At 27.3% G+C, this 15,192-nt stretch overlaps 1 protein-coding gene across 2 annotated transcripts; it reads left to right on the top strand.

The window, feature by feature from the left end:
* The first annotated feature begins 334 nt into the window (after window positions 1-334).
* On the top strand, window positions 335-15,149 carry LOC135925959 (TBC1 domain family member 15-like). Of its 2 annotated transcripts, XM_065461562.1 has the most exons (16): window positions 335-389; window positions 433-534; window positions 578-701; window positions 742-1,204; window positions 5,087-5,198; window positions 5,320-5,416; window positions 5,468-5,556; window positions 6,337-6,465; window positions 6,931-7,034; window positions 8,709-8,803; window positions 9,848-9,964; window positions 11,581-11,681; window positions 12,421-12,520; window positions 13,699-13,796; window positions 14,111-14,227; window positions 14,922-15,149. In XM_065461562.1, exons 1-16 carry the CDS (start codon window positions 369-371, stop codon window positions 15,057-15,059), a joined length of 2,007 nt encoding a protein of 668 aa, XP_065317634.1. In that variant the 5' UTR covers window positions 335-368; the 3' UTR covers window positions 15,060-15,149. The 2 variants fall into 2 exon arrangements, with proteins under 2 accessions (XP_065317634.1, XP_065317633.1); XM_065461561.1 differs by having other exon boundaries at window positions 5,320-5,556.
* Window positions 15,150-15,192: the final 43 nt, after the last annotated feature.

Raw genomic sequence — 15,192 nt, 5'->3', positions numbered from 1 at the left:
TTTTCTATAAATTTATGGAACTAGACCAAAAGGTAAAAACTTCTAAGCCTATCTGTGAATTAATTAGTTTTTTTACAGCACAGTATTAAAACATATTACAGCAAAACAACAAAGATTTTAAAATGGTAAAAATGTATAAAATAATCTATAAATTTTTTACAGCACAGCAACAATTTTTTTATATGATTTCATTATCGTTAATAAAAGGCAAATCATATAAATCAAAAGTTTATTATATTTGTACCTACACATTGTGTACTGGAAGGTGTTACACTATAAATGATATTTTTACTCAAACCAAATCATGTGTTAGCAAAATAATAAATGCATATATCATTCATACATCTAAAAACTAGTAGATAGTGGTAATGATTGACGAAAAAGATAAAGTTGTCTTAATTGAAATATATATATTTTTCTAATATTCATTAGATAATATTTGAATTAAAAAACATATATTTAAATCCTACAGCCAGTCAAAATCAAACTAATCCTGAATTGCAAATTTCTGGAACATTGAAAATATGTGAAAATGTAAACTTTTCGTTATAAAGATTAAATATATATTAATAATTAGCAATTTGGACCTTATCTGTTATGGCAAAGAATTAATTATAACAAGCACACCGATGGAGAATGGGATTTTATAAGTAATACAGAAGCAGATTTTGTACCAAGATCCCCCTTTGTTAAAATAAATTGTATAAATAATAATAAAATATTTAATTTATATTTTCATAGGTGTTGAAGATTCAAATATTGATTATCATAATAAATTAGATTCCGATCACATGGAAAATTCTTTATACTCAAAAGATAATATAAAATCAATTGAAAACAAGGAAAATATTGATCAAATTAATAAAAATGAAACTTTAAATGATCCAAATCAAAATAATTTGAACTTGCACAGATCAATTGGCATTAAATTTATTAGATTTGAGTTATATGACTTGCAATGTTATAGATGCATCACTCCTAAATTCAATTTATCAGATAATAATGAAGATGTTAATACTGATAAGATTGGTTCTGAAAACATATTGTATACTGATGAAAATAGATTGCCCAAAACACAATTAAATCCTCCTTATTTTATATTTATACTCAAAGATGGCACAACATATCCTCCACTTCAATTTTCAGATAGCCACAATTCAGACAAATTTGTCCAATGCTTGCTTAATTATTTAGAAATCAAAAGGTATATATTTATAATATCGTATATAAGACCTGCAAGTCCATACCTAACCTCAGGAAGTAATGTTGTTAAGCGGCGCGATATGAGCCAATTTTTAAAAATGACTAACTCAATATTTTGTTCTGAAAATTATAAAGCAAGCCTGAAGATATTGCTCATAGATGGCACAGGACATCTATTAGCAAAATGTCAAGACTTAGGCAATATTTTTCTGGCCAATATATTAAGTTAGCCATTTTTAAAAATTGGCTCAAATCGAAGCATTTAACAACAATAGGATGGACTATTAAAATTGCATAGTTTTAAAAACATTAAATTAAGAATAAAAAAAAATAAACAAGCGGTAGACTACACATTTTTAAAGTAGATTTAAATATTTATTTAATATTTTTAACTTTCTTTGAAATCATAAAATACTACCAATATGATATATAATGAGCAAATTTAACTTGTGTCATGTTGAAAATATGTAAATTTTAAACCCTAGGATAAAAAAAACACAGATGTATTAATTGTGATAATAAGAAATCTTAGTAAAATTAATAATAAGTAAGAGTTAAATTTACTAATTTACAATCCAGTTTTGAGGTATTGAATAACTTAAGTTAGTTATGCATCAGTTATTGTTAGTAAAATTATCATAAATTGTAGCTAACATCTTTTAAAATTTTCATCTGTTTGAAGTAGTACTCTTGATGTTATGCCATGTAAAACCTATATATTCTAATGATCTAGTAATCATTCCAAATCAATTTCTTAAATGACAGGAAGGGCTATGACGAAAATTTAGCAGGAAGTACTTTTAGAGCTTGATATATTAAATTTCAGCAATAGTCTTAGCATGAGATTAATTAGCTAGATTTTCCTATAATTTATAATTAGGTGTATAGGGACATTTTTACATTTGGAATAGGTTAGAAGTACTATCAAGATAGGCGTTAGTAAGGTAAAAGCGACACTTATTGGTAAACAATTGTACCTTTTTTGTAATAGTATCTATCCCTTTTTCTAAATCTCAATACCATAATAAAATGAAGAGAGCACCAAGGTTTTGAACACTTTTATCTTCAGGGGAATAGAAAGTTGGCTAGAAGACCAAATTATCATAAAATGTGATATTTAAATCTGGTCATAATCATCTTAATCTATATCTATTTCTGTCTTTCGTTTCGTATGTAGGGTGACCAAATATTGCAGACTTCTCACTTCCTCAATTTCTACATTATCTATTAAAAAGCTATTATGTAGCAAAATATGAAAGATACTCATCACTTTAGTTTTATCTGTATAAAGAATCAGTCCACCTTAATGATTATTATGTCTACAGATATATTGTAAGGTATTACATAGATGTTGCTGTTGTACATAGATCATCAGCAAAAGCGAGGATATTTAAATTATCAACTGTTATTAATTCATAGAGGCATTTTTCACTCACACACTTATCACATCGTAGTTTTAGAACAGATGGAAATAATCAATTTGTGACCAAGTATTGTACGAGGTACTAAAATGAGTCAAGATTTCTCTGAGGTCAGGGTGTTTGGAAAAGATGTTCTCGATATGTAAGTCAAGGTTGTGACACATTTTCAGAAGCAGTTTCCCCCCTGCATCAGAATTTATGTTAAAACTGTTGTTCCTAGTGCTTTATGGTTTTTTTAAATACTAACTGCTCCATCACTTTGACATTAAAGTCACCCGCTATTAAGAAGCCTTCACATTTAGGAAACTTTTTTAAGTAGCCCATCAATGAAAGGTAAAAGACCATTTTTCCCGAGTAGTTAGCCAGGGCATAAATATTTTGTTCAAAGTTTTGCATTTGGAAATAAACTATAGCTCCTATTCTGCTATTTACCACCTCAAATTTATGAAGAAAAAAATGGAGAAAAATCTTTTTGTTATCCTTGAATGATCTCTTATTTAATATTATAATTTGAAGTTGCCAGCGAAGGACGTAGAGTTAAAGTCAAAGTTAAGCTAGTATGGTCTATAACGACAGAATTTAAAATCAAAATATTTTAACAAAACAGAATCTTGATCAATACCTTCAATCCTATTATTAATGCGATAGAACCAAGTTGAAATAATAATTATTACTTTCTTATTAATTTTTTTATTTTTTCATGAAGATCTATTTAATATAAACAACCCTATTATCACTCAATTCTGAGAAAAAGCATGATGAAAAATACGACTTTATTATCTATTTTAATTTTTTCAGGATTTTCACTAAATTCCTAAGAAAAAAATTGAAAAATTCCACTTTATTATCTATTTATTATCTTTCCAAGAATTTTACACTTTGAAGCAGTTAATAGCAGAATATGTGTAATTAGAACCTAAATCCAAACGTAAAAATTAACTCTGAACATTGTGAACATTTATGCTCTGGCAAACTATTCTTAAAAAATGGTCTTCTACCCTTCCTTAAAGGGATCTCAATATCGTGGTTTTAATGCCAAAATGGGGAAGGGACTACCTTGATTTACGCATCGGGAACATTTTTTCGAACAAACTGACTCCATAGAAATCTTTACCAATTTTAGTGCCTATTAACACTACTGTCACAAGTCGATTATTTCATTTGTTCGAAGATTACGATAGGATGGATCAATCATAAATGTTCTTCATGAAGTTGGATTTGATGGTTTGATTCGGATCAAAACTATTATATGTTACCTAAATATTAATCCAAAATTCTGATATAAGAGGAAAAGGGGTAAATAGCAAAAGTTACCTAAAGCGATTAAAACTAAATATCGATCCCCAGAATGATCTAAATTTTATAGAGAAATACACGAGGAAAATGAAATATTGCAAACCGAATGTGAGTTGAACTTTTCACATTTTCGAACGAGTAATATTCTTGCAAATTTTGGTTTAAATTCCCTACCTATGAGTACTCCTATCCAGACTGGATCTCGTTTGACTCTAAAAAGAAAAACTTAATCTTTAGCCTGGTGGGAGCTGGTCATTATAGAAAGAACAGGTTTAAATATATCCTGCTTGATATTAGTCATAAATTGAGAACAGAAAAGAGAGGCTTCTTAGAAAGGACCACCTCGGAAATTCAATATTCATTTTATGTGAATAACTCCTACAAGGCTTTTAAATTATTGAAAGCATTGTAGCAATAATAGTATCACTGATCCTAGGAAATATTGTCTTACTGTAACATCTACCCTAAATCACCTAAATTTCATAATGGAGGAATTATTTATTTTTCTAAAGGCAAGCTTCTAAATCTCTCATATGACTTTCTAGTTGAAAATAATCGAATGGTAGGAAAGAGTGCCAGAAGGTACTTTTTTGATTGCTTTATACATATGCAAAAAATATTGGTATCCAATTTATTCCAACTTTTCAACAATTTAAATTGATCTGCCTTTAAGATAATTTTCAGATATGTAGTAATATGTAATGTTATGAATTTAAATAGGAACTTAAAGGCAAATTTTATTTTTAAATAAATTACAAATATTTTTTAATAAGAATTAATATTATTTATTAATAAAATAAAATGCACAATTTGCATTCCCTCTCCTAACTTATTTAAATTACCACTTATAGGAAAACCATTTAAATCCCTAATCTGGAAATAGAAAAGAAAGAAATTCAATTTTAAGCAAAATCCTTTTATAATTCTTGCCTCATCATTTCATTTAATACAATATTTTTAATTTTAAATATATCTTATTATATTAATAATTTTTTTAATTTTAAAATATATATTGTCATATTTATATAAATCAAGGTTATGAAGAGTTTAACTACTATATTATTATTTTTAAAAATAAAATACTATTAGCATATATAATTTAAATACTTAACATTTTATATAATATTTTTAATAATTACCATACAAGTATAATTATCAATATTAAGATCTTACAAAGAAAACGATATGTACATTGTGAAGGATCATCGGGCAATAGCTCTAGAAAAATCATTTAACGAATTAAATTTATTCGGTGGTAAAGCAGACGATTTTGTTTCGGTTATATTTTTAAATTTTTTAAAAAAAAATAATATAACTTATTATAACATAATATATTAAATTTGATAATAAATTCATAGTATTGTTTTAACGTTCATTTAAAATTTAAAAAAAAAATTAGAAATTTTTTAAAGACCCTTACACTACTACCTTCAATGGATTCTCTAAAGTTGCTCAATTAGTATATGATTCATTGACCTTGCCCCAACCAAGCGAAGGTTTTATCGAAAATAATTGTATAAATAATGTTAATCATGATAATGGTAAAGATATAACACTTCTCGTCAACCAAATATCCTTAAACAATAGAAATATGGACGTAATTAGCACCGATAGCGATTTTCAATTAGTCAATTGTGTAAGTTTATAAAATTACTAACTCCCCCCCTCCCCCCCTTCACTCTGACTTTGTACTCACGATATATCTCAACAGTGGAATTTAGTATTGTTAAACGGCTCGTTTTGAGCCGATTTTTAAAAACGGCTAACACTCAATACGACATAGAATTCTACCGATTATTTACAGGAATCCAGAAGGAACTATTTTAAACTTTTTTAAAATCCTTTTTGGGGAAAATTATAAACTTCCTTACTAACATGAAAACCAACATCTACGATAATTAAATATTCATATAACAATTATTTTATGCTATCATTCATTATATCTATATAAAATATGATAACCAAATATTCTAAATCAAAGACTTTAAAATCATGAATCCATGAATGACCCCGAAATATTATTTTTCGCGCCCATTACACCGAGTGTAAAGGTCATTCCTAATTGTTAGACTTGAGCCGATTTTTTGAAAACTCAATATTTTATCCAAAAAAATATTAAGCAAGTGCGAAGATTTTGCTCAGATGGCACGAAGGGTTGTATTAGACCAATCTCGAGGTTTAGGCAATATTTTTCTGGCTAAAACATTGCGCTGGCCATTTTTAAAAATCGGCTCAAATCGAACCGTTTAACAATACTAGCTTGAGTAGATATTTATAAAGTTAACTTAAAAAAAATGTAATTGAAGGTTTTACATTCCTATCCACGTATGGTTCCCATTTACTTGTGCCCTTAAATTTTATCCTAATTTATCATTTTATTAAATGATTTTATTTCTTCCTTTTTTCAAAAAAAAAGACTGTATTGCCTAATAAGCCCGAAATACAAAGGAGTGACCCATTGGGCAAACAAGATTGGCTCAAGAATTTTGATTCGCAGGGCTGTTCTCTGCACACCGACAGAATCAAACAAATCATATTTAAAGGGGTAATAAACCGAACTTTCTTCTAACATAAAAAATGATACATTTATTTTTGATCAAGAACTATGAATATTGCCTAACTAATATTCTTTTTTTATTAATCCGACCAATAGGAATTAAGATATTTGGAACCATACCAGGAATTCTTGGTATTGGTTTAATATAGGAATTAGTACCTGGAAACCCTCTTTTAAAAATTTTTTAGTAATCGGAACGAACCTTTATGAGTCCAAGAACCAAACCCCGATAAAATAGCTTTACGTCATTTGTAACGCCCATTTTTTTGGAGTTTAAGCCCCAACATTATAATTCTAGATGACGTAATATTTGAAATCGATTTAAAAAATTTTTAAAAGAAATTCAATGAAATATTAAAAAAAAAATTTTGAGAGCTATACCGGCTAAAAAAAATGGCGTCTCGCAATCCCTGAATTTACATATTTATTTTTAATTATTTTTTTCAAATAAAGGGCGTTTGCGATGAAATACGCAAGGATGTTTGGAAGTATCTGTTAAATTATTTTCCCTGGGACTCGACTAATCAAGAAAGGGTAGAACTAGTCAAGACTAAAAAGTTTTATATATATAAAAAAATGAAACCTATTTATTAGTGCTTACAAATTGAGCGTTTGCGTTTTGCCGTAATATTTTAATTTAAAAAAAAAGACGTAACGCTTCCCGTTTAAATTGAGGATACCTTTTTTATTAATATCGTCGATTCAAAATTTCAACTAAATTTAAAAAGGTATTTGTCTTTGATAAATTATATTTATCGTCTGCCTTTTTATTTACCTAATTTTTCTAAAATATTCCATTTTAAGATATGAGTAAGTGCTATTTGACATTTTGTATAATGAAGGATAAAAAAAAGTATGGAAAGAAGCAAACATGTTTACGTTTTTTTTTATTTAATGGTTGCTAAACGCCAAACGGTAATTTTACCGATTCGCGCGATGCCCTTTGAAATGCATTATTTCCGCTTGAAACGCTCAATTTGTGCGCACCATAATACTTATATTATCTCTGCCAAATTTTAGGTTTAATCTCGAATTTCATATTTTATTGACTAGCATCGTTTTGTTTGTTCAGGCTGTAAATTTCACCCTCTAATATTTGTTTAATTTATATTAAAAAAAATTGTAATACCTTTTTACCTTTAGAGAGAGAGAGAAGAAGAAAAAATATATAATAAGTGAATCATTTTTTTTAATTATATTGTTGAACTTAATTTAAAAAATAGGGGTCGGCTGGCGAACTAGATATTAAAAATAAATATATTTTTTATATACTTTCGTAAATTTTAAATAAAAAAAATCAATAAATTTTTTTCTATCTTTTTTTTAAATTATGAATCGAGTATAATATTTGGTATAACCTTTAATTTTTTTTTTCGAATTAAATCAAGGAACACGCAAAAGTTTTTTAAATAATTTTTATTGACGGGTTTCGGACCTACGAACGAACCATCAATATAAGTTACCACCTCTTTAAATTGGGATTATGGGTCAACTTGATGTAATAATTTTTAGTCACATGACCTGCCAGATTTTGACATAATTATTAATAGAAAATGATTAAATTTTATTATTTTTTTAAAAAAAAACCATTTTTTAATACATCTTAACCCTTATCCATATCTCTCAAACCTTTAATTAACCTTAATTTTATCTTTTTTAACCTTTAATTTCTACATCATACTTGTTTAACTTTGAATATATTTTATCCAATTAAAAAATTTGCTTGAATATCAGATTCCTTTTGTTGGGATCATAAATGGGTTATCCTAGAATTTTCAAGGCCATATATTTAGTATATTTTAGCATCTTATTTATTTTGTTCGATTACGATTTCTAAATAGCCAATATTTGAAAATAGAATAATTTATCGATGCACATAATTTTCACATATATATTATTTTTTTTTAATTTTTAATGATTAATTATTATGTTTAATATCAAAATCATATTGCTCAATAAAACTAAAATAATTGTCAAATTTTTTTTTTACTATTTGATATTAAAATATTGGTCATTTAATTTATCATGCAGTTCACATATATATTTTTTTAAAATGATGTTTAATATCTAAATCATATTGCTCAAGTAAAAAAAAATTGGTATTAAAATACTGGTCATTTAATTTATACCGCGTATTTTTATTTACCTTTATATTATTATTAAATTTTTACAATGCTTAGATCTTATAAGTAATTTATATATATTTGGATGTAATCTTTTTTTTTTTACAGAGACAATTATTATCGTATAAAATTGCAATGGAAGTCTATAGACGAGGAACAGGAAAAAAATTTCAGCAAAATCCGCGAAAGGAAAAGTTTGATAGGTAATAAAATGCCGTAATCTACGGCTACTTTTAAACTTGATTTATTGTTTTTTTACTCCTAATTTTATTAAGATAGAGCTCTTGAAAAGAACGAACGGAAAGAAAGGAAGAATAATGTAATTAAGATATGAGTTAAAAAAAAATTTCTTTTTACCATTATAATTTTTTTTTTAGAAGTATAGCTATTTTTTTATTTTTTATATAATAAACTTGCATATATTTTCCGATTAAAAATTTTTCTTACATCCTCAAAGATTTTTTTGTGCCATGAACAAAAGATTTACTTATAAAAAATTTTGGCATTTTTACGTAAAATTTGGCCAAAAATTGTTTTTAAAGATTCTTTTGAAACTTTAATTTCTATTAGATCGACATGGGTTGGAGTAATCAAGTTTACGTTGCCAAAAAAATATACATAAGATTAGAATATATTTTTTTTAAATATCAAGTGAGGTGGGGAGGTTGATCCATCAATCTTGTGATGAAAAGAAGGTTTATATGTCAGTGGTTTCCAATTATTTTGATATCAATAAGGCAATATTTATTTCTTACTAGGGCCAGAACAGAGTTATATAACATCTTCATCCCGAAGAAATAAGGATCATTGACATGTATTCTTTTTAAAATAAATTATAATATTAGAGAATATAAATTATCATATTTTGATATACAATATTAATTAGATTAACAAATCATGACTGTATAAAATTTAATCTAAAAATTCGGCATATATTATTTATAAAATTTTTTTTAAAAAAAACATAGTATATGATAAAATAACAAATATTTTTTGAGAAACAAATTTAAAGTATGCTTTACCGTTGCTCAATAAAAACAAACGCGCCGCTCGTTACCCTTTAAAATAAGTAACGAAAGGCTTCCTTTTCCTCGAAAAAGGTAACGCCTTTAATAACGACGTTACTTGCCAAGTGAATAAATTATTGTAAATTCTCAAAGTTACGCATCTGACCATATGCCTGATGTACCGATACCTATTCAATATTCTTATTATAAGCATATAATCTTTATAAAATCTCAATTTAGAAAAAGATGTCCATCGAACGGATAGAACTCATCCATATTTTTACGGGAATAGAAATCCTCATCTAACTATGCAATACGATATCCTAATGACTTACACAATGTATAACTTCGACATAGGTTTCCCATTAAACATTACAAGATCATATTTGTTTTTAAGAAAAACGATAGTTGGGGTAGGGGAATAAGCACAAATATTTTATTAGTATGTTAGCGGGCAATGTATTTTTTTCAACTTTAAATCATTTTGAGCGCATTTTTTTTAATTTAAAATTCTAATTTTACCGGAAATGTAATCCAGCATGTTTAGAATACCTATCTTATAAATTGTAGACAATTTTGCCGTTAACCTTTGAAGTCATATATAATTTATATAAAAAAATCTATAGAAAAACTAATATAAATTATATTAAGTTCAAAATTTTCTGAAATTCATAGGGTAGGTATTTCGAACATGATGGAATTCATTTCCGGTAAAATCAGATTTTTATATTTAAAAAAAAACGCGCTCAAAAAATGATTTAAAATTGAAAAAATAATGCATTGCCACCAGTGGCGTAGCTAGGAATTATCCTTAGAGGGGGTCCATACATATAAAAGCCTGGGGGGCTTCTCCCCCAAACCCCTTTAACTTGGCTTCGGCCCTTTTGCCCGGCCTTCGGCCGGGTTTATCTTACAAATCATAACCATATCTTTGATAATATAATAATAATTAAAATATTTTTTTAAATGCATCAATAATATGTTATTTAAATTTAGCAGATTATTCTCAATGACTTTATAATAATACTATTCAGAATTATTTCACTAGTAATAATATAATATCCTTCCACAAACATCAAAATCAGAAACCTATAAATATTAATGGTATTGATTTGATATAAAGTCACTTTTATGAGTCTTTTGAACGTATAATCTAAAAAAAAAATTTGATCTGGAAGGGGTCCAAACCCGAAAACCACCCCCGTAGCTACGCCACTGATTGCCACTAACATATAAATCATATTTTATATATAGGATTATTAGCGGCCCCAGAAAAAGCTATCACCATCAGCTATTTTAAAAAATAAAAGTTATAACTTTTAATAACCTTAAACAAAAAAAAATTACAAATACTTTTTCTATAACGATTTTTTATAACTCTTGTTTGGTGATATCTTATAGTGCGCACGCGCACAAATTGAGCGATTACGTTTTGCCGTAATTTTTAAATAAAAAAAATTCTTAACGCGTCCCTCGTTTAAATTGAGGTTGTCTTTTTATTAATATCCGTCGATTCAAAATTTTAAATAAATTCTAAAAAAAAAAAAGGACTTGTTCTTTGAAAATTATATTATCGCGTTTGCCTTCTCGTTTCTTTAATTTCTAAATATTCCTTTTTTTAGGATTAATAAGTAAAGTTATTTATATTACATTTTTATATAATATTACGAAGGGAAGAGTAAAAAAAAAAAGTATTGAAAAAGCGAACCTGCTTGCGTTTTTTTTAAAATGTTTGCTAACGCCAAACGGTAATTTACCAATTTGCACGAGGCCATTTGAAATGCAATATCTGCGCTTTCAACGCAGCTTTTGAAACGCTCAATTTGTGCGCACTATTACAGTGACGGAAGCAACGAGTCGCTATCATTTTTATTTAGTTGGTGGCGAAGTTGGGGAATGGAATACATTTTTGACAATTTTTTTTTTGTCAATGTCAACCCTATAATCATTTTTTTTTTCCACAAAATTTTTAGGTTACGTTCAGGGTATGAGCGATTTATTGACTCCAATACTCGTGGTTATGGATGATGAAGTCGATGCCTTTTGGTGTTTCGTTTATTACATGGAACGATTGGTAAGTTAATTTAGTAGGCTCCTGTATTTACTTTTTTATTGGCAGGATTCGTTTAGTAAAATGACGGGGGGGAGGAGGGGCTTCATTTGTTCCTTAAAGTTTCCCGCAATCATTCTCTATTTCCGAATTGATTTTATTATGATTGACATTCTAACCCTCTCCTAAATCATTTAGTATTGTTCACATCCATAATGGCTTGGGGCAAGTTTTATTTTTCTTAAACAAAATTCGTTTCAACTCTCAATCTCTAACATTCAGGCCCATCATAAAATTGTAAATCTATTTATTTTTGACTAAAAACTTGGATAAAAACACTGCCTTGGAATTTTCAAAAGTTAGTATGATTTGATGTTAGGATTTAAACTAATTTATAAATAAGTAACTAAAGAAAATGGAAGGGCTTTGCCTAAAGTAGATCCTCAAAAATTAGGAAATTACCCCTAAAAGTTCATTTCAATAAACCTACTTTTACTAATGTATAGGGTAGTGTTGTTAAACAGCTAGATTTTAGAAACGGAAATTAACTAAACCTTGTTACCCTAATAGATGTCCAAACCTTTGAGCCATTCATGACCAAAATCTTCAGGCTTGCGTATTATTTTTTTCTGAATAAAATATTAAGTTAGCAGTTTTTAAAAATCGGATTAAATCGAACCTCGTAACGAGACTAGTTTAGAGGCTTTATTTTACCGTAAACTGTAATATAAATTTACGTTAATTTTTTTTTACAATAATTTAGCAAAATAATTTCCATCTCGACCAGGAATCCATGAAAATACAATTGATTCAACTTTACAACCTTTTAGCTTTCCTGGACCCACATTTCGCGATTTATTTAGGTAATTATATACTTAAATATTTTGAGTTGTTTGATTAATATTGTGTTCTGATTTCAGTTCACTAAAATCAAATTTGGAAAAAAAATACCTTGCCTTTTTTTTGAAAACTTTTATTTATTAAGAATATATACTTTTTTTAAAGTAAAAAAGTGTGATATTAGAAAAATAGACATAGAACTTTGCAGTCAATTTTATGAATTAAAATAAAAGAAAAAAGAAGTTATAGTTCGGTTCTTACTCCATTGATGAAATAATATTAAACTAAATTCAAAAATTTTATCAAGTTACATTGTAGCTTGATGTTGTAGTGACCTACAAACTTATACTAAGTGTTATACCCTAAAGAAATAGCACACCTCACTCTAAAAAACATTTCTTTTAATTTAACATTCTTGTTATCTTTTATCAGTATAATAAATTAGTCAGAAGATATATTTTTGACAAAATTGTAATGATTTAAGGGATAAATTTATTTTAAAAAATTTCGGGTCCATATAGTCACACTACTCTTTTCCCCCAAATTTAAGCGTACTCCTCAGCTTATTGTGAAGATTTTAATATCGTCTAAGGCCTTTAAAATTACTGGCAAAACCTCAAGATTTTCCTAACTCAGCATTTCTCGTAACCTTTAAAATTGTGAAGGTTATTCGCCCTTCATATCTAGGAGATAAATTAGGTAAGAGATGGGGGAAAATAGATTAAATGTAGGAGTGGTTTTGCAGCTAACCCACTGATGTCCCAATTCGGAATTTTATTAAAAAAAATGCCATTCTCTAAGATTTTCTTTTTTTTAATCAATATTTTATTTTACTTCCTTATATGTACATTGCATTTATTTTTTTCCCTTCATATCATATTGCCATTCATTGACTATCTCAGTGCTATATAGTACTACTTAGACTTACGTTACATTCATTTAAATGTGTATCAATACAAATCATCCGGTGACGCGCCATTTTAATTTATCGAATAAAGAATTTATATTAAAATAAAAAAATTTACAGTTTCATTTATTTTGTATATATGAAAAAACCAAAATAGCGTATCGCCAGCTGATTTGCATTTAAGGAAACAAAATGAATTTTAATGAAATAAAATCGGTAATCCTGGGTATTACGTGTGTAATTGCTTAATCTACAAATTAATAGTTTAATTTTTTTTAAATAATATAATAAAAGACAAACACGAATCCGGAAATTTGTACTTTTGCTTCCGGTGGCTGCTTATTTTATTCAAAAGGGAATTCTCATTCAATGACGTGATGAGACTTTGGGAAGTAAAATATAAAAAAAATTTTCATGAAGATATTAAATATTAATAAATATAAATACAAAAATAATTTGTGATACCTTTAACCCACAATGAATCAATGCTAAAACAAATATCATTAGAAACAATTTCTTAACCTTATTATCTTTCTATATGTTACTCGATGATTTTTATTCCCTTCCTTTTAGAATCTGTTAATCACTTATAGTTTCTAGAGGTGCGTAAATAAATAGTATCAATTTTTTAAAGCTATTTCTGATATATTCGCCAAAGGAAAAAAAAAATTATATGTAATAAACATTTTTTTTTTTTAAAAAACAGATATTTTGGACTGATCTACCCGGGAAAAATTTTCATTTGCTCTTTTGCCTAGCTTTATTGGAAGAAGAAAAACACACGATAATGGAAAATAGGTTCGGATTGACAGAAATATTAAAAGTACTAACGAAAAATAGAAATGCATATCAAATATATATTTCTAAATACAAGGAGGACATTATATTAAATGCTTAACGTTTTTCTTTTTTTTTGTTAATTTTTAAGTGGGTTTTTGTGTTTTGAAATGATCGATAATACTAATAGACTTAGTCTTAAATATTATTTTTGAGACCCTTTACAATATTTATGTGTGAAAACTAAAAGTTTCAGGTTTATATAAAATTCTATGTTCTCTAAATCTTTGATATTTATATTTTATTTAAAATTACCTCAGTTCCTGAAAGTCCTAATTGTAGTGTTGTTAAACCACCTAACTTTAGTCAGCTATATAGCAGCGTAGCCATGGTTTTATCCAAAAATATTCGAATCAATCTTCTAATTGAGAGTCAACTTAGAAGCTTAATTCAATATTTTAGGATAAAGGATTGACTAAACCACAATAGAAGATGATCAAAGTTAAGTAATTTAACAACACTACCTAATTGATAATAAGTTATAAAACGAAAATTCGGATATTTATGCTTAAATACAAGTGTTGCTAAATTAGCTAACTTTGCTCCAATACGAGTTAGCCAAGCTTCTAGCATAGAAAAATGACTTAAACCTCTGATTTTTTTTTGAATAATAACTTGGCTTTGTGTCATTTTTTATGACTAAATATATGAAATTATTTTTAAACATTCAATTCTTGAAGCACATTAACGACATAGCGAATACGATAGATTTGGAAAAAACGCTAAAATCTGCAGAAGCTATATGGTATCAAATTTATGAATGCAAGACGTTGCCTACGAAAATTGCCGATATCTTAGGACTGCCCTTACGTCCATGAAATACTTTTTTTTAAACATTGATTTATAGAGAAGTTTGCGATGGCTAATATATATATTTATAGACTAAATTTTACTAATAAATAAAATTATTTAATAATTTAAAACCTCAATAATCGAATGAATTAAGCGCCA

This window comes from Gordionus sp. m RMFG-2023, chromosome 3 (genome assembly GCF_954871325.1).
Source record: "Gordionus sp. m RMFG-2023 chromosome 3, tfGorSpeb1-WG-v2, whole genome shotgun sequence".
In the NCBI taxonomy this organism is placed as follows: Eukaryota; Metazoa; Nematomorpha; class Gordioida; order Chordodea; family Parachordodidae; genus Gordionus; species Gordionus sp. m RMFG-2023.
This window is presented reverse-complemented; position numbering and strand designations above follow the sequence as displayed.